This window comes from Lingula anatina, chromosome 8 (genome assembly GCF_051362555.1).
Source record: "Lingula anatina isolate TDL-2025a chromosome 8, LinAna3.0, whole genome shotgun sequence".
Classification (NCBI taxonomy): Eukaryota; Metazoa; Brachiopoda; class Lingulata; order Lingulida; family Lingulidae; genus Lingula; species Lingula anatina.
This window is the reverse complement of record NC_141774.1, coordinates 11,433,382-11,456,711: the sequence shown is the minus strand read 5'-3', so window position 1 is coordinate 11,456,711 and position 23,330 is coordinate 11,433,382. Positions and strand designations below refer to the sequence as shown.

General features: G+C 38.4%; 1 protein-coding gene across 1 annotated transcript; it reads left to right on the top strand.

The window, feature by feature from the left end:
- The first annotated feature begins 8,703 nt into the window (after nt 1-8,703).
- Nucleotides 8,704-11,673, top strand: LOC106179005 (uncharacterized). Its single transcript, XM_013562460.2, has 2 exons — nt 8,704-8,894; nt 9,329-11,673. The coding sequence occupies exon 2, from the start codon at nt 9,337-9,339 to the stop codon at nt 10,645-10,647; it is 1,311 nt and encodes a 436-aa protein (XP_013417914.2). The 5' UTR covers nt 8,704-8,894; nt 9,329-9,336; the 3' UTR covers nt 10,648-11,673.
- The last annotated feature ends 11,657 nt before the right edge of the window (nt 11,674-23,330 follow it).

Here is a 23,330-nt window from a genome sequence, read left to right as displayed (position 1 = left end):
CACAATATTATTTAATATTATTTAATAGACTACTAACGAACCTCGTGGCCAGAGAGTACCCGCGGCAGATATATTATAATGTATATATTGTAAAAAAATGAATTCTTAATCAACATTTGGCATTGCATCACTCGCACTGTATTGCTTTATGAAGGTTACAGAAACTTGACTTGTTTAGGAAGTCACAGCTAAATATGAAGGGATGGAGTACATATAGCAGGGGTGGATCCAGGATTATTTGAAGGAGGGGGTCCGAAACGACAGACCTCGGATGCGAAGCCGACCATCACCCTCTTGGTGTGGGGTTCGTGGCCTGCTCAAGGGGCCCCAATTTTTTTTTTTTTTTTTTTTTTGGGGGGGGGGTTCTGGAGAGCAAACTGTGCCCTTTGGTACGGTTTAGAACTATGATTTAGCCAGTCAAAATTCTAATTTCAAGAGGGGAACATTGATGTGATATATTTTTTAGAAACCGAAGGGGGGGGGGGCAGGATCCCCCTGACCCCCCCCCCCCCTCTAAATCCGCCACTGGAGTAGTGTAGCCATATAAAATCACACCGAGTTTTGTGGTGCAAGCCGAAGCAGGTGACAGTGACATTATCAAGGAAACACTTGATGGACACAGAACAAAACATACTACATGTACTTCCCTGATTTATTAAAGGCTGCACTACGGACCTAACCCTGAGAATGTCCAAACGGTTATGTATATCTAACATGAGAGGTATCAGATAGTAATGAAGATGTCGATAAAGATGAAAATGATGATGTTTTGTAAATACTGTAATCAGTTAAAGGATATATGTTTTCATGTCGTTAATGGTTTCATTGAATAGTTATCCACCGCACAGGTCAAAGCAGTTATTTGAAAAACTACAATACCTGTTTTAACCCGTGTGTTAGAAATTTGAAATGCACCGTAACGACAATTATTACTTACACAAGTGTGATTTTATATGAAGACACGGGAAACGCTGCTACACTGGTGAAAGCGTTTCCCACCCAAAGCCAATACAGATATGCAAATGAGGTCACAGGCATGCTCATAAAATTTTTAACGTACAGATTGCAAACTACGTTATATTATTTTAGGGTCCCACATGATGAGGTTTGTATCAAAGTTTCACTCTCGTGGAATCACGAATAATAATAATAATAATAATAATAATAATAATAATACATCATCGTCTAACTCCAAAAAGGAACATACGTTACTGTCACAAATGCAAAGCGTCCAAATGTGGGAACGTTATTATACCCACTTTGAAAATTCATTCATCACTGGTTTTATTCTCCGACAAATATAACGTTGTAAAAATTATGATAATCCTCTGTATGGAGCAAATACTTTTTTGAGCGACTTAAGTTTGCTCGTCACTGAATATTATAAAAGGGGGTAATACACTCTACTGCCAGTAAAATAAACATTAAAGAAACTAATTTCTATTTGTGGTCCAATATTATATCAAAGATGTCAAACTATCATGGAATCACAATACATTTTTCAGTCAGAAACAGAAAACCATGTTGCCTATTGCACCAAGTACTAGGGGAATATGAAACTACCCGACATTTTTTCTGAGGAACATACGTTACGTGGTGTTAGCCATGACGCAAAGACCCTTGAGTTATAGTTTAAGTATCAATAAAATTATCCTTATGTCATATATACATAAACCTAATCATACAACCAAAATCTATAGTATTATACAGGTAATATGCATAAGTGCGGGCAACAAAGACAGAAACTGTGATATCCACAACTGGTTACTTAAATTTAGCCCGTGCTAGAAAAAAAAAACAAACTAAATGCTTAAATGACAACCCTATGAACCCGAATCTTATGTAATAAATAATAAGGAATTAAAGATCATGAATGTATAAATTGACCAATAAGCTTAAAGAACGATATGTCACTGAGACAAAGAGAGTGTGGATATTTACTGAAGGTAACAGTGATGACATTTGGTGTCTGATCCTGAATGACGGGTAAATTGATAAAGACTCCTTTTAGTAAAACAATGTACCGAACGAAAAAAAAAAAAACTCATGAACTACCGATCTTTAACAAGACGTCTTTAGAGTTGATGAAATACTTTTGCACTAACACTGACAATTAGACTGCCAAACGTGTTTTGCTTGTATCACTGCGTGGGAATATCCACATACGGTCATAAGATGACATTATTGTAGTCATTTGAAGATTTCGAACGGGACAGAATGCCCCTCCATTGGTTCAAAAGCCTTTCTTTCACTTTCAAGTTATGTTCCTTCATTTTCCTGCTGATATCCGCCAGGTCTGCCGTCTCTAACTTGTCCACCAAGTCCTCGATTGAATTGTAATACGTAATATGTGGCCACTGATAGAAATCAGAAAATTTTAACCAGTACTTGATGGCATCCGCGTCGACCTCGTTGTTGGGGTCTGGAACAGAAGCATTAAGGACACCTTGGATGCGGGAACCCTGCGGGATAACCGACATTTTGCTGGACCTGGTCATATCCCATGTTCGTTCGCTTAGGACATGATACCTCCGTTGCCATTCTGTGAGAAGATCTAAAGACGGGAAGAAAAGTGGGATGCCCATCCTGTATTGTTCAAACAGAGACATTACGGATACTTGGTACGGTATATACACTATGCCGGGGTGGTTGGTAAGATCACTATATTTATAACGATTGTATAGACTCCTTAACTTTACCAGTTGAACTTTAGAAGTCTTCTTGGAAACAGCTGTCTTAAACCTCTCTAAAAACGAAGCCTCAAAGTGACCAACATGACACGGCGCCAAAAGGAATTCTCGCTTCGTCACATTTGAGTAAGAGTACGTCTCACCAACATCGCAGTAACTCTCGAGCACAGTGGTTTCAATACCGGTAAAATAACGTATATATTCCGCGTCATACAGATTATTACCAGCGACTACATTACGAGGGTCTTTAGAAATCTTGATAAGATTCTCATTCCATTTTTTCCAGCGCTCCGGCTCAAATCTTCCCAACTCGTACCTCGTGGACGCTATAACCAATATAGTCTTATTAAACGGCATGAAAGCTTCACACATCGCTGCTGGATGGTTACATACGAACACATCCACTAACTGCATCACGGGGTCGTCTTTGTAGCTCTTGTAGAACTCTCCCTGTAGCTCCTCGCTCATTGACATCCCATTTTGTCGGTTGAGCACTCTAAGCCCACGCGCACACGTCTTGGTACACGCGCCCGAGAGACTCATGTCGATCACTTTAACACCAAGAGGCTTCAGCAGATTTGTCACGTCCTTGATGGGTGAGATGTGAAAGTCACTGCTCCAAATCACCACGTTTGGAAAGTTCTGTGGCGTGCGATGAACCATTATTCTTTCTGACAGCAACGCCACAACCACGACTGCCACGACCACCACCAAGGTGCGTGAATACCGTTTTTTATTGTTCCATTTCAAGGCTCTGCAAGAAGATGCAATGAGAAAAGAGACAAGCCGCGTTACAGACATCATAGTCGCCTTGTTGTGGCTTATCATTTCATATTAAACACGTATGCATTTATATCTGTGTGAGATCCATAACTATTGCTCACGAATAAAATAGCTTTCGGCAATGTGCCTAAGGTTGATGCATATTATGAATACAGATCCCGCACGAAAATGCAGTATTATCTAGGAAGCATTTTAGTATTAATGGCGCAGTGGTATGGAACATGTATGTAGTGGAGATGCAGTATAGGATGCTGCACGTCTAAACCAAAAACACACAGGGTTGTACAGAAAGGAATATTAGCAGTTTGATAGAAGCATGTTTCAAATATGCTAATTAGCTTCCAAATCTACTCCGGTGATGTATAGGAAAAGCATTATGCTTCTGCTGCCTTTTAATGGCGTGTGGTAGGGGAAGAGACCATTACGGGATGAAGCGGTCTTGCTTTCTTGTAGGGTCCGCCATATTTGATCTGCGGATCAGTGCATCCGAGGATCATCTGTTGTGAATGCCCTCTAATTGACCTTTTCGCACCTTTCCTAGACATTTCGTTTTTTAAGGAAAGGTATAAAAGATCATCTTGGCTTTTATTTTTCGGAAAAGATGTTCAAATGGCCTATTTTAAAGAAAGGGTATTCTAGATCAAAAGATCATATTTGTGGAATTTTTGCATGCGAAAAAGATAATTAAAAATCCCTTTTTTTCTGTCTAAATGTACAACTTCCCCTTTCGGAAGAACACACAGGTTAACCTTTTATCATTTATTCAATTTTGATTATACATAAAGAAAATATATTCTGAGAAGATAGCTGTATTTTACCAGGTGCCCCAATCCTACTATATGGGCGTAACCTCCTGCTCCTGTGAGAGCAGCTTTCTAGGGAGCATGTGTGAAGTATACGCTTTGCCTGCCCAAATCTTTGCAGTTTGCTTTCTCAAATTTAAAATATACTAAATGACAAATTTTGTTTGAGGTGACATTTCATTTAGCTGCTAATCATATATGAACATACAATGTCATTCTTATGATATTTAAAAATCTTTTTCAAACAATGTATGTGCTTTTTGCCCTCAGAGGACTTATAACAGTCATTTGACAAGGTACATGTATTAAAGGGTCCTATACTACTCACGGGTATGATATATTAACGAGAGTTATAACCAAGGAATATTTCTAGGATTTAGGCGGAATCCTCCTGACAGTGTTATTTAAGTTATCTCATGATCAAAAAATGAGCAATACTGAAATTTGTTGGGTTTATCGTTAATTATCGTTTGTTGTAACATTTGACCAGTTACTCGTTCTGACCTTTAGAAATATATGGTAACGCGTAGCTTAAGCAAAGAGATGTTCGGGGACTTTGGTGGAAAATATTTTAAACAGAAACTCAAACATGATTCAATTGTCTTTTCGTTTAGAAATGAATGGGGCGTCACATAACAGGAGTGTACAGGTAAACCTCAACCTAGATTTTGACCCACTTTGGCCAGGCTAACCCTAATCATTATAACTGGGGGCAGACTTTCGGGTTACACCTCAGTTTCGTTACGCCGATATCCTCCCCGCCACCGAAAACTTCGCTAAAACAAAAATGTAAACGACTGCTGATTCTGTAGCCTGTAAACTGTGGAGAGATGATTTTCTGAGGGAAATAATCCTCTAGCCAGCTAGATATGGAGAGGTTACCTCTGACATTAAAACAAAAGTGCAATCAGTATCATCAGCTAAGTTGCCTGACAGTCTTTTGGGTTTTGCTATGTGCATTTAACCCCACGTGTAGGGTTGATGCACATATAACCTTCAGCGTGAACTTGCTTCCCCTTTTTCAGTTCCTCGTGTGATGTGTTGAAAATGGTCGTAAAATGCTTTTATGATAAAACGTCCACGATGAAATGATAAAAACATATGGCTCCATATGCCTCGGGACTTGTTCAGATCCGGTCAGGTCACGCCACTCTCACGGTTCACCCAAACCGAACATATGGGTGCAAATGAGGTCACAGGCACGCTCTTAACGAGGCATAAAAATTAAAATTAAAAAAAAATTAAAATTAAATGAACATACGTTACTGGAACGTACGTTACCATTTAGGGCTCTTTACATAATGTAAAGACATGGTTAAAATAAAATTTAAATTGAGACAGTCATGGATTTGTGTTCTATACACAATTATGTTTTTAAAAAATTGAACACAACTTTGAATTCATTCAATTTTATTTTTGGACACTTCAGCATGTGAAATGCACCTCTATATTGGGTTTGGGTGGGTCCAAACGGGAAAAAAATCTGACATGACTGTTTGTTTGCTTTCATAACTTCCAAGATTGTGGTCCAATGGTAAATGTGAAAATATGTGTAAAAATTATATCAAATTTTATTGAGTACCAAAAGAGTGTGTTCCATTTCATATTCAGTTGAAAAAATTTGGGATAATGTGTTAGAAATAATTGAAACTGTTACAAAAGCAATAGATATATAAGAAGCCATTATCATTTTTGCTATGTAGTTATGTAGAGATCATTTCCATCCAAAAGTAGTCTTTGGACTTTTTACAGTTGAAAATCTAAAATAAATATTGATCGCTATTGACATTTAGAGACAATTGCCCTAAATATAATGGATGAATTCCAGAAACTTTTATCTTGGCATGTTTCCCCCGGCATATTGTAACTGTCCAGAAATTTTTTAATAAATATTTTATTCCACTCAAAAGTTATGCCAATTTTGTTCAATTGATGAGGTAATTTGATGACACTTTTTGCTTTAACTGTTACATATGTTCTCATATAAGACCCTTTTCAAAAATTTTGTGGCCGACTCGCATTCTTGTAGATTCATGACTTTTGGTTGGCTTGCTTGATTTCAAAAAGTAAAATGTTTTGGAAAGCTCTTGATGCTCTATTAAAAAATATTCATTTGGCTTTGTTACCCCCAAAGTGACCTTACTTCTCTATGAAATGTGTTTATCATATATTGTCTCCTACTAAAAAAGCGTCACCCCTAACGCAATGCGAGAAGTGAACAAAAATTCATGTCATAAACCCATGTTCTTTATTCAACTTCTGAAGGGATTTTTATTTACAAAAAGTTACTTATTGTACAATCAATGAATAAACTAACCATAGTAAAAAATCAAAGTCACATTTTAGTATTTCTTTCAGTATCCTCTGAATTTGAGGACGCACTTGGCGCGTCTGTGCGTGGAATCATAAGTTCTGTAACGTTTGCACAGTGATGGCATTACACATACGGTGCAAAGATAGAATGAGGGCATTTTTGTTTGCAGTTTGTTTGAGTATACGTATAGGATCAGATTTAATTCCTGTGTCTAGATAAGTAACATAGGCAGTAAACAGGTAAATAAATAAATAACCTGCTTGTACGAATTTTGGGCCTACTATTTCTACCAGTAAGTGCTGTAAATGAGGTTGATGTTTGGTTGAGAGAGAGAGAGAGAGAGAGAGAGAGGGGGGGGATTGAAGAGGAAATGCACTTGACCGCTATTGCATGACATAATGCATAGAACATAATTATCAGCGTCCATCTTCAGTACGGCTTACCGAGTCAAAAAAAAAAAAAAATCTTCGTAAGTTCCTGTTCATCTGATCACTTCTAACTGAAGTGCTATCGCTGGCGATTTTGATGGCCAGAATGATCCATGAAATGTTCTTCATCATAAAATAGACAAATACTATGTAAATTAAGAATTTTCCGATCACAAATGATGATTGAGAAGGGGAGACAATATACCATTTTCATAGAGAAAAGACGTGTATGTAAAACTTATAGAGGGCGAACATATTTAATTTTATTTTCACTAGCCCTTCTTTTAACACAGTGTATATTACAAATCGTTGAAGCAGGTAATTGATGATGAATTCAATTTGTCAACAGAAGAGAGGCCGTGCTTTCACATGCTAGACCTCAGAACGACGTCTCCATGCACCACTGATGATGAGTTCAATGCAGATAACGTTCGTGATAATTCAAAGGTCGTCACTATGCCTGTACTTTTTTTATTATTTCTCCGATTTTCTTGTACAATGGAAGGGGAGAATTGAAAACAAATACGCCTAAAAACCCATACTGTGCCCTTTTCACTGAGACGGTCATGTTTTAGATTATGTCTATTTCACAATGCTACTGAAATGTACTGTATGTACGTGTACGTAGTTATTGTGTATTGGTTTTCGTACCTTTAAAGTTCCCTCACGACACCAGGGGTCGTATGTGACGGAGAGACTTGAGGTGATGTTTGCTGAGAATAAAGAATTAACAACAGGTATTTGTACTTTATTTAACCAGTTTTCAAATCTATGAATAAGGTAAGTACAGCATCACTTTTCATAACAGTGACGCAGGGTTGTATGGAGTGCATTATGTTTGGTCACCCAGTTGGAAAATAAAATGACTAGCATTTTTTGCATTGAGTTATGCCTATTGTTATAATGCCTTTCATCAATATGTATACACTGGGGTCCATAAGTTAAGCACCACTTTTTTTATGTTCCAATTTTCTCAATAAGCACGACTTTGATCGGAGTGCATTTTGGGCAGTTGGCCTACTGTAATCCTTAAACCAGCTGCGGCCAGTGACACACGATTACTATCCACCGTCCGACTATGTACTGTACTCAGATGGGACCTCTTAAAATTCACCACATTTTTGGATTACTTCATGGGCACGACTTTTAAAGTCTTCTCCAAAATTGACAAGAAAACGTTAATTTTCATAATGAGATTTTTAAACCAGGGAATGCATTTTGCTGTGTGAGTAGATAATTGTGTCCATTTTCATGGCATTTTTTTAGTAAAATCATAGAAATGTCCAACCTCAGGGCTCATTCCCTACGTAGATCAGCCTAACTCCGCTGGGGCTTTAACTGAATGCAATAAGATTAACAGATCAACAGTCCTCTTGAGTAGAGAATAAAAAAGTTGGTGATTTCACAAGTACCTTGGAAACTAGGTGAAGGCGGCCTAAACTGTTTATCTGATTGCATTCATCGAGAGTTAGAGTTGGATCGTACGTAAAACGATAAAGCTTCATTGGGAATGAACCCTTAATAATAGTAGAATTATATGAAATGTGAAAGAAAGCTGTACCGTCATACTGACCTATTCAAATAACGACTGCCATAGGCTGTGAAATAATAGTAAGGTGTTCATTAACTTACGAGCATCCAAGTATATTAGAATTGTGCATATAAGCCAACCAACAGAGTGTGCGCATAATCCTAGCTGCGCGTGCACACTGACTGAAGAGAAGGCCATTTTTGCACTACTTTCCGCAATATCGAGTGAAAATGGACGACGTTTTAGCTTTTCGTATTTTTCATGTGTATTTTTGTCATCAGTTGATGTGATTAAACGATAGGATAGAAAAAGAAGCGGGAATATCCAGGGATTCAGAATTTCAAGGTTAGTTGTCATAAAAAATGGATTTAGAATGGTAAAATGGAAGATTTATCGACACGGGTGATTGCAAATGGCGCCCCGTTTTTGGTGCCCGAAATTTTCTATTTAAAGATTTCTGTAAGAAGTTTAAAGTGCACAAGGATAAAAAACAACAGGGGCACCAGAGCCAAGAAAACCGGGTTTCTGGCAGTACATATATATTGTAAATTCAGGTTTGTCAATTTTTTTAGAACGAGGTGAAATACACATCTAGCACTCGCATTTCTGAGGCGTGTCACACGAGTGCGCTTCAAGTATTATAAAGATTTCTACATTATTTACAGTATTTCGCCCGTGTTTTACACATGTTTCGAGAGGTGAGAAGGTAGGGTTTATGTTGATATAAAAATATGATGTGTTCGGGTCCTAAATCTTGCCATTGGTGTTTATATTCACAGACTGCAATATGGTGTTGGTTAAACCGGTGAAATATGGGTCTGTCGACTCTGTCTGTTGGTGCGCAAACTGGAAGAAGAAGAGCTATTCACGTATCTTGGCTGTAACCGTTGCCCTAGTCGTCGTCGGCCTGCTACTGACAGAAAGACACTTACTTCATCGCCCGCCGGCCCCACCAGACGGACGCACGCCGAAGACTCTTCCAAAAGTGGTAATTTGGAGCAATGACTTTCACATCTCGCCTATTAAAGATTTGACAAATCTGCTGAAGCCTCTTGGTGTTAAAGTAATCGACAAGAGTCTCTCGGGCGTGTGTACCAAAACGTGTGCGAAGGGATTAAGAGTGCTCAACCGACAAAATGGGATGTCAATGAGCGAGGAGCTTCAAAAAGAGTTCTATAAAAGCTACAAAGACGACCCCGAAATGCAGTCCGTGGACGCTTTCGTATGTAACCATCCAGCAGCGATGTGTGAAGCTTTCATGCCGTTTAATAAGACTATATTGGTTATAGCGTCCACGAGGTACGAGTTGGGAAGATTTGAGCCAGAGCGCTGGAAAAAATGGAATGAGAATCTTATCAAGATTTCTAAAGACCCTCGTAATGTAGTCGCTGGTAATAATCTGTATGACGCGGAATATATACGTTACTTTACAGGAATTAAAACCACTGTTCTCGAGAGTTACTGTGATGTTGGTGAGTCGTACTCTTACTCAAATGTGACGAGGCGTGAATTCCTCCTGGCGCCAAGTCATGTTGGCCACTTTGAGTCGTCTTTTTTAGAGAGGTTTAAGAAAGCTGTTTCCAAGAAGACGTCTAAAGTTCAACTTGAAAAGTTAAGAAGTCTATACAGTCGCTATACATATAGTGATCTCACCCACCATCCCGGCATTGTGTACATACCGTACCAAGTATCCGTAATGTCTCTGTTTGAACAATACAGGATGGGCATCCCACTTTTCTTCCCGTCTTTAGATCTTCTCACAGAATGGCAGAAAAAGGACCACGTCCTCAACGAACGCACATGGGATATGGTCTCCGGCAAAATCCCGCAGCGTTCCCGCATCCAAGGTGTCCTTAATGCTTCTGTTCCAGACCCCAACAACGAGGTCGACGCGGATGCCATCAAGTACTGGTTAAAATTTTCTGATTTCTATCAGTGGCCACATATTACGTATTACAATTCAATCGAGGACTTGGTGAACAAGTTAGAGACCGCAAACCTGGCGGATATCAGCAGGAAAATGAAGGAACATAACGTGGAAGTGAAAGAAAGGCTTTTGGCCCAGTGGAGGGGTATTCTGTCCCGTACGAAATCTTAAACTGGGCTGTAAATCAAACAACTTAATATCCTCATGTGGTTAAATTAGTTATACTCATTATTTCACGTTAATTCTTTACAAAACACTGTCATAATACTGCGTGTTAATACATTTCATGAAAACTTTTCATATGGAAAATAGGTACGCACTAGAATAACCGGCACAGTCTCTATCTGGCTTTTTTACTACTTTCCCCTCTAGAAGCAACTGGCTAAGCGGATCCCCACCCCCACCCCCACCCCCCAATAATCCAGAGGATGTCCATCTCATCTCATCCCTTTCTTGGCTAGGTCGTCTGGCCGTGTTTCTGTCACTTCCATTCTTTTCAATACCTACTCTTTGCTGATTTATTCTGCTGTTTTGTTTTTTAATTTACTCTCTTGATAATGTGTATTCCGCTGCTTTGTTATTACATTTACTCTCTTGATAGCCTTTTTGCTAGACATCAAGGCTTTGATATCGATTCCATAGGCAAAAATTTAAATATTGTATACAGAGCGACACCGGTACAATGGGCATTGTATTGAGGTCGGCTGAGGACATCTTCTGTAGGCTGTAAAAATACAGTGTATGGATTTAAATATTGTATACAGAGCGACACCGGTACAATGGGCATTGTATTGAGGTCGGCTGAGGACATCTTCTGTAGGCTGTAAAAATACAGTGTATGGATGTGTGCACAATATATCTTTCGTGGTAACTGCTAACTTAATCAACGGAGACTGTCGCTTGCTGACAGACTAACACGCCTCATTTTCCAACGTATATAATTCCCAGTTTTATTTGTATTCTTCTCAACTTAAAGCCTCCCCCTTTCTATTTATGACAATATACAAACAAAATTCTCGACTAGTGTCAGATCATGCAATGAAAGCTAACACCCTGGAACATAATTTCCTATTCGGAATAGAAATAGCACAGCAATCTGATGCAGTATAATTAACAATCATTTTCATGACAGTTAGGGCCTTTACATATGCACTAAATGCAAACAGGAGCAGTTTTTTTTTCCACAATTCACTTTTTTAATACAAATTTTTGACAAAAATAGTGTAAACTTTGGCTACATCCCTTTACTTTCCTGTATTGTTTACACTCCCTTCCCCACCCATTTTGGAATTTTCACAAATGTCCCTATATTCAAAATTGCATTACCCACAACTGTGCCACATTTCATGCTTAAAGGTAAAAAAATTTGAACCTAATTGCTGAAATAACAATGCTAATATGGCATTTATTACTTCCAAGACCTGCTACGTAGTTTAAGAAAAAAAGAAAAGGTGAAAGAAAATATCTGAAGTACAGAAGTTTTAAGTTAAAATGCGAAATACAAAAAAAAAAGACACTTAAAACAAATGGTCACAGAAGTTTTGAAACTGCAGCACCAATTTTATTGTCTAATTTTATCAATAACTCCAATGTTTTTCTTATCGACAGTTATTACAGTTTTGAGACAAATTTAAAAATCTTTTTATTTAAAAAAATACTCCGTTGAATACATTTCTCTTATAGCTTTTATCAATTTTTTTTAGTATTTTCAACATTTATTACAGTTTTAAATTTTGAAGAGTGCTGAGATTATAGTGTCTCGCTGTATTTTAATGCATTATTATTATTATCAAGTTAAGCGAGACATATGTTTAATTATTTTTACTAATATTAATATGGTGTCTTCTGTCTGTATTTTTTAACCAGTAAGATCTAGTAGAGACGCTGAATTTAGCTCCCACTAAGTACTTACATTGTATTTACATTTTTATCTTCTGTTTAAAGGGCAAGGCTTTAATAAAATTTACTGAAAATCTTCTGTATTTTATCCCTTATTGTATTTTTCTCCGTAACGTACATGTGTTCAAGCGCAATAGAAATAATTAAACTTGCTAGCGCCAGAACCATAGGAGTTTATAGCAATGTCTTAATAATGCCAATGTGTGAAAAAAGGCCTCACAAAAAGAAAAGCAATCAAACCAGTCAGGATTTCACCTGTCGACCTAGATTTGTCCTCACACCAAAATGCTCGAGGACAATACATAACACCGATATCCACCCATTATAGTGTTTACAATGAACAGCTATATATAGTGCGCGCCAACCACGAGGACACAGGTGCTGGCTGTCTGATCACACTGTGCCCTCGCTGTGAGACGGCTACTGTGTCTGCGCTTAAAATTCCAATCAGGCTGTTGTATTTTTGTATGTTTGAGAAAAATCACCATAGAGATTACCAATTAAAAGCGTTAATAATGAAAAGTGAACGCTGATGGCGAAGGTGACGGCTATATCAGTAGACTCTGGCTGTATTCCCAGAGCTTTTGGATCGATCTATCCCCGCGGGGAGTCTCACTAGATTACTGTCAGATAATCCGGCTTAAATGTCCGTCCCGCCTACTACAAGCTGTAAGGGGGTAATTAACTTTCGTGTCGGCCCGGCTGACAGCTATTTAGCGTGAACCCCCAGGGAGTTAGGTCGATCTAAAGTAGATCGATCTAATCTCTGGAAATGGGATCTCTGTCTGTACATAATATATAAACGGGTAGAAGATTTATAGCAACAATAACCCATAGGGGCGGATCCAGAGAGATTTTCTGACAGTCTTCCATATTTTCTTTTTTAATCCATCCTCCATTTTTGACCGTCTCCCCACAGAAAAAGATAGAAGTCTGTCAATGTGAACTTGAAACTTGTCAATGAAAAATTCTGACCGTCTTGTAGACCCAGAAGACGGCCTCCGTCCGCCCCAGCCAAATGACTTTTTGTTCATTTTTAAGAACATGAGTGATCCTAAGAACATTACTCTACTTATTAAACTTAAGCCATATATCAGACCAACAGCCTTCATAACAGCCCTTTTTTTCAAGGGGTTTGAAGTCCCAAGACAAAAGTACGTTGAATTGATGCTCATTGATAACCCTGATATTTTTTCTATTTCACACACAGTGCTAGAACACAGTATGCTAAACAAGTAATTATACAATAACTATTTATCTTGGATATTTTTTCGTCCCAAATGTGCCCATGAAATATAAAGTGCAAGCTTATGTCCTGACTGGGTGATTCGTTCGATGCAGACAAACCTCGGCCTCACCGGGTCGTGATTAAGCACATGTTAGCTCAGTACTTGGCTCATATTATATGGGTATATATGAGGGGAAGAAATCCAAGGTGTGTAGTTACCGTAGTTGGTGCTCATATTATTTGAAGTGTACTGTGTGTGAAAGAGAGAAAATGTCAGGAGTATCAATGAACTCGAAGTACTTCCATCTTAGGAGTTCAACCCTTTGTTTATGAAAGGGCGGATCCAGGATTAATTGAAGGGAGGGGTGGGTGGGTCCGCAGATGCGAAGCCAACCCCCCTCCCCCCTTTGGTGTGGGGTTCGGGGACCTCTGAAGGGACCCAAAAAACTATTTTTTTTAGAGGGCGAACGGTGCTAGTTGGTACGGTTTAAAACTATGATTCAGCTAGTCAAAATTCTTAATTCAAGAGGATACCATTCGTGTACTTTTTTTCACCCCTCTTAAATACGCAACTTATCACATGACAACTGAATTTCAATCAAATTTTGCTTAGATTTTAATTTATTCTTATGTAATTTAGTATAACTCTTGTTAAATTCTAGGCCATTAATTTTATCACACTTTTCAATACCTCTCAATGTTGATAGCGTACGGAGCTATCTATATGCGCTTTCAAACAAACGACTAATAAAGTTTGTTTATATATATTCTTTTAAAGCTATACAGGTAGGTAATCAATACCTGCATGGCTTTCTCTATTTCTATATAATCTGTATTGATTTTTCTCCGGTTTCATTCATTCCGTACATAACAGCATAGCTCCTGTAGGTCAATCAATGTTGCGCGGTCGTGTTGACTTATAAGGTGTCTCTGTAGTTTATTGAGGCCCCTGTCGGGGGAGCCTGGGGGACAAGAATGGTAGTCTAAGGGACGATTCCAGCCCATATTGTACTGATCAAATTGAGCGGCTTAGGCTCTATTCCCATAGATTTTAGATCGATCTATCCCCGCGGGGAGTCTCACTAGATTACTTTCAGATAATCCGACTTAAATGTCCGTCCCGCCTACAACAAGCTGTAAGAGGGTAATTAACTTTCGTGTCCGCCCGGCTGACAGCTATTTAGCGTGAACCCCCAGGGAGTTAGATCGATCTAAAGTAGGTCAATCTAATCTATGGAAATGGGGTGTTAGATGTCTGTCACGCCTACTGAAGCTGCTAAGGGGTAATTAATTATCTTTTAGCAGCTTCCGTAGACATGCCAGACATCTAAGCCACTTAAGCTGAAAGCGATTTGGCGAGAAACCCCTTACAGATGGGGTTTGATAAGCATGTGAACCCAGTCTTACAATGTAGACCTGTATAAAGTCCGCGATCCTATATGATAGTACAGGTTAGGGTTAAGGGGAGTATCAGGACCCCCTGACCCCCCTCTAAATCCACCACTGAAATGGTCTTCTTTTCCTAAAAAAACAGGACCTTTTTACAATGAAACCTTCGTGTGCCTTGTAGAATTTTATCCAGAACGGATCTTTTCCCAGCAAAAGGGCGCTTCGAACTCCCCATCCCCCCCCGCCCCTGTGACCTGCAAGTTTTACCGCTGCGCTAACCAAACAATCTGACTAGGAGTCCGACTATTGTGTGGGCTAAATATAAACTAATAATATAAAGTTACAGTCCCTCATCGGATGATCAAAAACTTTTTGCAAAACCACGCCATTAATTTACCTCAGTGCCACCTGGTTGAAGATGCATGCATTACTGTTTACGCGAGTTGATATATACTGACAGTCAATGAAAATGCATCATTTATTTATCAAATGATATTTTTGTTCCTTTGGCACATTAACAAAATAACAGTTAATAAATGTCAGAAAAGATCATTAAAATGCACGGTCACGTAATCAAATCTCTTTGGTTCCGCCCATCCTCCAGCATCCCCAGGGCCCGCAGTCACTCTTTCAGTGTCAGACGTGGCATCACAGAACTTTTTAGTCATGTGTCACACTGGATTTGGTGACTACCTTAAATAGGCTTAATTAATCGTCATATATTGAACCTGATTAATTCACACCAATCACGAGACGGGAAAAACATGGTTTTGTAACAGCTGGTCACAAAATCACCGAAGCGGAAATTTTAAACATCCAAGTGGTCAGCCCACTCTCTTATGACCAAACAAGTGCATTTGTACTCGTTTAAATGGTTGGAATCGATTCTCGGGGAAAAAAAATTACAAGAAAGTTTTCTGATGCGTTTTCATTGACTGTCAGTATAGAACTTGCAAGTTACTTTATGCAGTATACCAACTGGTCTTTTGAATGACGTGTAAAATAATGACGGAGATGATCTCATTGAAAAAAAAAAGGTAAACTGTCTTTACGAACCTGTCGTGAACCTATTGATTTTTTCAGTGTGAAATGCACGTTTTTGAGGGAGGCGGACGCGAGGACGTCCACGAGACGTGCACACCTAACCTGCATTAATTATTTTGATTTATTCATCTCAACTTTTAGTATTTGTATAATTACTCGTCGTATGATTTTATTTGTAAACAGCACTGAGACGGAAGTGTATTGCTGTCTCCAATAAAGAAATATTATTATTATTAAAATTATTATTATTATTATCTAGCCCACTCCCCAAATTTTACGCTGTAGAACTTTGCAAACACCGTCGCTCCTTATCACCCCACCCCCCCCCTTTACATGTTGCAGAGAGCTTAATCTCTTCATGGACAAAATTACGAATTATGTCCGAAATCTGTTCAATTTTCAATGAACGCGGGATAAGTTCGGCATGATGGACAAGTACATGTAGGATATAGTAGTTTTGGCACAGGCATAAGGATGAGGGTGGGGATGGGGGTGAGGGGGGGGGGAGTGGATGGAGGGGGGGCTTAGACTTACCCCCCACTTTATTTCAACCGCGTCAGTCCTTACCGCCGGAGGCAGTGGGGAGGAAGAAGGGCAATATTCACTGACCACTAATTTGATATAAATGGAATTAGAAAAAAAGTCATTAATAATAATAATGTTTATATTGATAATAATGATTTATTGGTCATAAAATATACATTTACATTCACTGACTGTTAAATACTCTAACTACAACGTGGTTACAAAATACTTGTATGTACAAATGTTACATAAATCTAAAAAAAGTCTGTACACTTTACACATTATAAATTAATAAAAAGCCTGCATATACATCACATAATTTCAAAGAAGTATGTATGCACATCACATAAATCTCAAAAAGTCAATTAGAAGGATATGAGAATTAGCTAACAAACAATAATAAAACTGTTCAATAGTCTTACTTCTATTCTAACAGAAAATCATGGCAGAGTTTTTATGATCAAATGATTTATTATTAATAAACTACATTTAAATAAAATAGCTGAGAAAAAATTAATAAATTTTATGAAGCTCTCAAAATTAATGAATATGGAATTGTTAACAAGCTGACCTAGGTACACTACGAACTGTCAAGACAGCCCCATATCATGGCCAACCCAACCTCAGGGCTAGATCCATATCATGGCCAACCCAACCTAGGGCCAGCCCCATCTCATGGCCAACCCAACCTCAGGGCCAGCCCCATCTCATGGCCAACCCAACCTCAGGGCCAGCCCCATCTCATGGCCAGCCCCACCCCAGGGCCAACCCCACCCCAGGGCCAGCCCCCCATTGCCAGCCCCACCCCCATGTACAGCCCCAACCCTGGTCTATCCACACCCTTAAATCAAACATTCATTGTAGTAATTATTTTGCATGCAAGATTATTTATTACACCAAACCCATTAAATTTAATTCATGCAAGAAGGGGAAAAAAAGAAAGAAAAAAGAAAGAAAGAAATCACAGACCATCAAGGTACCCCCATGGTGATCTAAGCTATCGCACTGGTGTACATTATTTATAATTCTCATCATAATAACAACCCAACACATCTGCCTTCAAGCTTAGTTCTTAAAGTACCCTCTACAAGGGCCACAGATTGATTTTCCACTAGATATTTACAGACATGTCTCTCAGTCTGGTTAAATAGATGGCTAATCTCTGTATTGTGTCTCAGCAAATATGTCCACCTAATAATAACAGCAGCCCTGGTAGAGGGTACTCTAAAAGCCCCAATGACAAAATTATGTAAGTGAAAAAAAACTAATCCTCCCCACACAGGGACAGTTCCTTCCCTAAGGACCCTTGGGTCCTTTTAAGCACTGTTATTATTTAATATAATACATGTGAAAATAACATAAAGCACACATGCAACATATTGATACATGTAAGATCATTTAAACTAGTACTAAAATTAGTTTTAAAAAATCAAAATTCATGTTAAAAACACACACACACACACACACAACCAGCCCCAGGGACCCGCCCCACTGCCTGGGTCTTGACTAGGGACAGAAAAAAAATTAATTTATTAAAAGAAATCAAAAGTACATTCTGCCTCCAGGAGTACTGATTAAAAAATCTCTAAGTGAAAAAATACCCCCCTCCCTAGGGTTAGATCCCCAGTGACCAAGGGACAGTCAAGTAGTCAGGCCATATGCCAGGTCTCTCAGGAATTTACAAGGTCCTCTCTCCATAGGTCTAAGAGCATTTAACAGAAATTACTACCTAGGCCTGTAGCCAGGGGGTTCAGGGATGGGAAATATTCCTTTTTGTTGGGAAAAAGGTAACCACTGGGTAAAATTTTATCTAGGTACATGAAGGTTTCATGGTAAAAAGTCCACTTTTTCAAATTAAAAAAAGGAAAAAAAAAAAGAACCCCCATTTCGGAACTGCTGGCTACAAGCCTGTTTTAAAAAAATTCTAACTAAATGTACTTCATGATGTAAATATCTTATTGTGACATGCAACCTTTTCTAATTTGAATAATAATAATTACTCAGTATATGCAGTATTACACTAAGTTTTGATATATAAGAAAGAGGCACTCAAGCAGAATACTGCCAATGTTAAATAGACTGAAAGGTTTGTCACCTAATATTGGCCATGTTGGATTCAGGCATTTAAAAATATGAATTTATTTTCAAGTGAGGAAATTTTCAAGTTTTTGTCGTAGCCAAGGGCTGATTGTGAAATATATGGTGGCTTCAAACCAGAAAGCTTTAAACTAAACCTATTTCTACATCAGATAAAAAATACTTTTGTATAGTCAAATAACCTACATGAACTTTCTTATCTACTCTTGTTGATGAAATCTTTTCAAGATTAAAATGTACTGAAGGAGTTGACTGGGGAGGGGGGGAGGACACAACTATAATAATACAACATCACAAACCCCACAGGGTACCCTATAGTAGGATGTTATTTACTGACAAAAGGCTTTTATGATACAGTGGAGTACAGAATGGAAATCCCTTAGAGCAAAATTTCAGTATTTTTGAAATATGGAATAAATTCCAAAGCATGAAAGAAATCAAGGCACCACAGATTCTGAATCAGTGATTCAACATGCCTGATTATATTTTTTCTGCTATAATAAGATGGGAGTCAAACAATCGTTACATGATTTAGGGGTTACTTTTTAAAATGTTTGTGAAGTGATAAGGTTTACATGTTCTATACTAGTATACTAATTTAATATTGCTGCTTCATCTGTCTGAATACCAAAATATATGGCAGATCTTCAAACCAGATGTGGAGAAAAACCTGAAAAGAAATTTAATAATTTTAGTGTAAAATCATCTATGCATGATATTAAGTAAGCCAGTTAAATTTCAGTTTAAAATTTTCTCATAACACATTTATCAACCAATAACAATACAGCTCAAACTGCACAAGTACAAACAGTGATAAATGCAATAAAAAACTGGACTGATTGAGAATTTGGGACACCAGACAGACATTGAAGCATCATTTTGGAATTCAATGAAAATCTGCACATGGAAATGTCTACTAGTATATACACAATGTTTATATATAATACATTTCCCTGTGGCATTTCTGGTGTTATCTACATCTACTGTCACAGCAGCTTGTAAAATGCATAACACTGACAAATGTCAGACTGATACTAGAAAAAAAAATCCTTCACACTGCTGGTAACCTAGATCTGGTGGGGATATGATAAATGTGTGTTTATAAACTTTTGAATAACATAAACATGGAAACAATTAGCTGGGCCTCTTTACGCCCAACAAACACAATGTCATAAGCAGAGGAAGCAGTTGAAAAAGAAACTGTAAAATCAAAACCATGAAATGCTTCAAGTGCAGCATGTTAGAGACAATGAATGACATACCAAAAACCTATCAGTAGACAATGTCGGACTGCTCTCTCACTGAATGCTTTTAAAGGAAACACCATACTCAATAAAATCATAATTAATCATCAAAACCTAAACTTTCTTTTGGAATCTGGTGTCTAGTGATGTCTGGTTTCAGAAATTATATGTTTTGTAAGTAGAACTTTTTCTTTTTAAATTTTAGGCTAAATACCACGGAACAGCCCAGAAGTAGATGGAAACACTGACGGGCTCAGCTCTTAACAAACATGTACAACTACTAGTTAGTATTCTCCATCACTGGATTTTTGATGATGATTTTTGAAAGGCAATTCTAAAAATGTGTAGGTTTCTGCTTCGGGTATTTACTAGTGCATTATTAGATTATAAATTAGACTTTCTATCTTCCATTTTATCCAATAATAATAATAATAATAATAATAATGAAAAGAGGACTTGGTGGGGAGTAAAGAAGGCAGAAAAGAAACAGCTGCAGAGATGCATCTATAGCAATGTAAAATGCAGAAAGATAATGTAAAGATTTATCACGGAAAAAAAACTGGCAGAAGCAACACACAGCAGAGTTGTGAAAGACAGAGTCATTTTTCATTCATTTTTCAGTAATAGATTTTATTACATTGAATTGGTAAATTTAATTTCTTCAAAGTATCTAACTGTCCACTGAAAAATTCTATGAAGCACAGGAAGGCAACCCTAACACACCCAAATGTAAACATTAACCTTGAATTTTTTTTTTTTTTTTTTTTTTTTTTGGGGGGGGGGGGGGGGAGAACCCTGTGGGTTGATCACCTCCACTGTGACTATGCTTACACCAAATTATCATGGCTTGGAACTTTTGCAATACCCCCCCTCCCCTCCCACCACCATACACATTTGGTTTTCAACATCTTTTCTAAATTAATTTGTGTGGTGACTCTGGACAATGTTTCTGCTTTTCAAATAAATCAGTTTGCTAATAAATTGACTAATCTTTTTTTTTTTTTTTTTTTTTTTTTACATGAAACTTTATGCCATTTAAATATTATGAAAACTGCAGCCATCCCTGGGATAAAAATTTGCTGTGATCTCAAAGAGCTTGGTGGTTTAATGAAAAAAAAAAAAATAAAAATTAGTTAGTAAATTTCCAAACTAATTTATCTGAATAACAGAGACATTTATCAAAGTCACCACACTACTTAATCATTACACCATTAAAATGAGAGAGTTACCGGGGGGAGGGGGGGATACTGCGAAAGTGCATACCAATGGCCTCACTACCACTATTATTATACTAGTAATATATATTTATGGGGCAGTTCCCACATGAACACCGGTTTTTATTACTGTGAAAAGTCAGACAGTGGCCTAGAAATGGCAAAAATGCGTTCTTGGTCCAAGAAAATGAACAAAGTCGGTGACGATATGATGATGGCACAGGGCTTGTACAGAGTGTATACTGTACTCTTATCTCTGGTAAACATACGTTCTATCGTTCTCCCCTTCCCTGTACGACGATTGAGCCTTTGGTCTTGGGGCGGTTAATAAAATATCTGTCCATCTCTTCAATTTCTCATCTGTTAATTCGGACGATGAATTTAATACACAACAATAAATAATAATAATAATAATAATAATAATAATAATAATAATAACACGAATTCCTGGCCGCTCTACACAAATAAGATGACCTTGTTTTTCTGCATGTTTCCTTCTCGGCGTCTATATCTCCAGTTGCTTTACTCACCCTCGTACGGCCTCCCTCGTAAAGCCTGAATATTTTTCCTTCAGTCCATAAACATAATTTGACTAACGTTATTATATAAATAGTAATTGCAGGGCAATGCATTGTTTACAACGCCGCCATCTTGAAAATGACCAAGCAATTTATCATATGTATTGTTTCGGAATGTTGCGACATTCGTTTTCAACGCCTTAACCTATTTTGGTCGGATATTTTTGCTTTATGATATACTAGTATGGGAATCTGAGGTCGTTTGATGTGGTTTTTAGGTATCAACACCCGGTCTATATACAATTTGGCGATTTTACGACACACGTTTCAATCAAGATGACAGTGGGTGGTGCCCTGATAACTCAGCCTCCCCTCTAAGATTGACCGTTGGTAATATGAAATGGTACGTTACTGGAAGGCGTTAGTGAAGTCGGTTAGGCAGCTGACACCTTGGGCCGTCGCCTCTGTTCACAGGGGTTTAAAATGGAGTCACAGAAAGGGATATACTCACACCTTTGTTGCGGTCATCCTTGTGCTGTTAGCAGAAAGGCTCATTGTCCACCGTACAACGGAGAGGTGTCCACGTCTGGTGATTTGGAGCAGTGACTTTCACATCTCACCTATTAAAGACTTGACAAATCTGCTGAAGCCTCTTGGTGTTAAAGTGATCGACATGAGTCTCTCGGGCGCGTGTACCAAAACATGTGCGCGTGGGCTTAGAGTGCTCAACCGAAACAATGGGATGTCAATGAGTGAGGAGCTACAAAGAGAGTTCTACGAGAGCTACAAAGACGACCCCGAGATGCAGTCCGTGGACGCTTTCGTATGTAACCATCCAGCGGCGATGTGTGAAGCTTTCATGCCGTTTAATAAGGCTATATTGGTTATAGCGTCCACGAGGTACGAGTTGGGAAGATTTGAGCCGGAGCGCTGGAAAAAATGGAATGAGAATCTTATCAAGATTTCTAAAGACCCTCGTAACATAGTCTCTGGTAATAATCTGTATGACGCGGAATATATACGCTACTTTACCGGTATTGAAACCACTGTGCTCGAGAGTTACTGTGATGTTGGTGAGTCGTACTCTTACTCAAAAGTGACGAGGCGTGAATTCCTCCTGGCGCCAAGTCATGTTGGTCACTTTGAGACTTCGTTTTTAGAGAGATTTAAAAAAGCTGTTAACATGAAGACGTCTTATGTTAAACTGGAACAGTTAAGAAGTCTGTACAGTCGCTATACATATAGCGATCTCACTCACCACCCTGGCATTGTCTATATACCGTACCAAGTATCCGTAATGTCTCTGTTTGAGCAATACAGGATGGGCATCCCACTTTTCTTCCCGTCTTTAGATCTTCTCACAGAATGGCAGCGCGAGCACCACGTCCTCAACGAACGCACATGGGATATGACCATGTCTAAAAATATGTCGGTTATCCCGCAGCGTTCCCGCATCCAAGGTGTCCTTTCTGCTGCTGTTCCAGACCCCAACAACGAGGTCGACGCTGATGCTATCAAATACTGGTTAAAATTTTCTGATTTCTATCAGTGGCCACATATTACGTATTACAATTCAATCGAAGATTTGGTGGACAAGTTAGAGACGACAGACCTGGCGGACATCAGCAGGAAAATGAAGGAACACAACGTGAAAGTGAAAGACAGGCTATTGACCCGGTGGAGGAGTATATTGAGG

Excerpts from the sequence above, each read along its gene's own strand:
- LOC106179005 (XM_013562460.2), top strand. The coding sequence starts at position 9,337 with ATGGTGTTGGTTAAACCGGTGAAATATGGGTCTGTCGACTCTGTCTGT.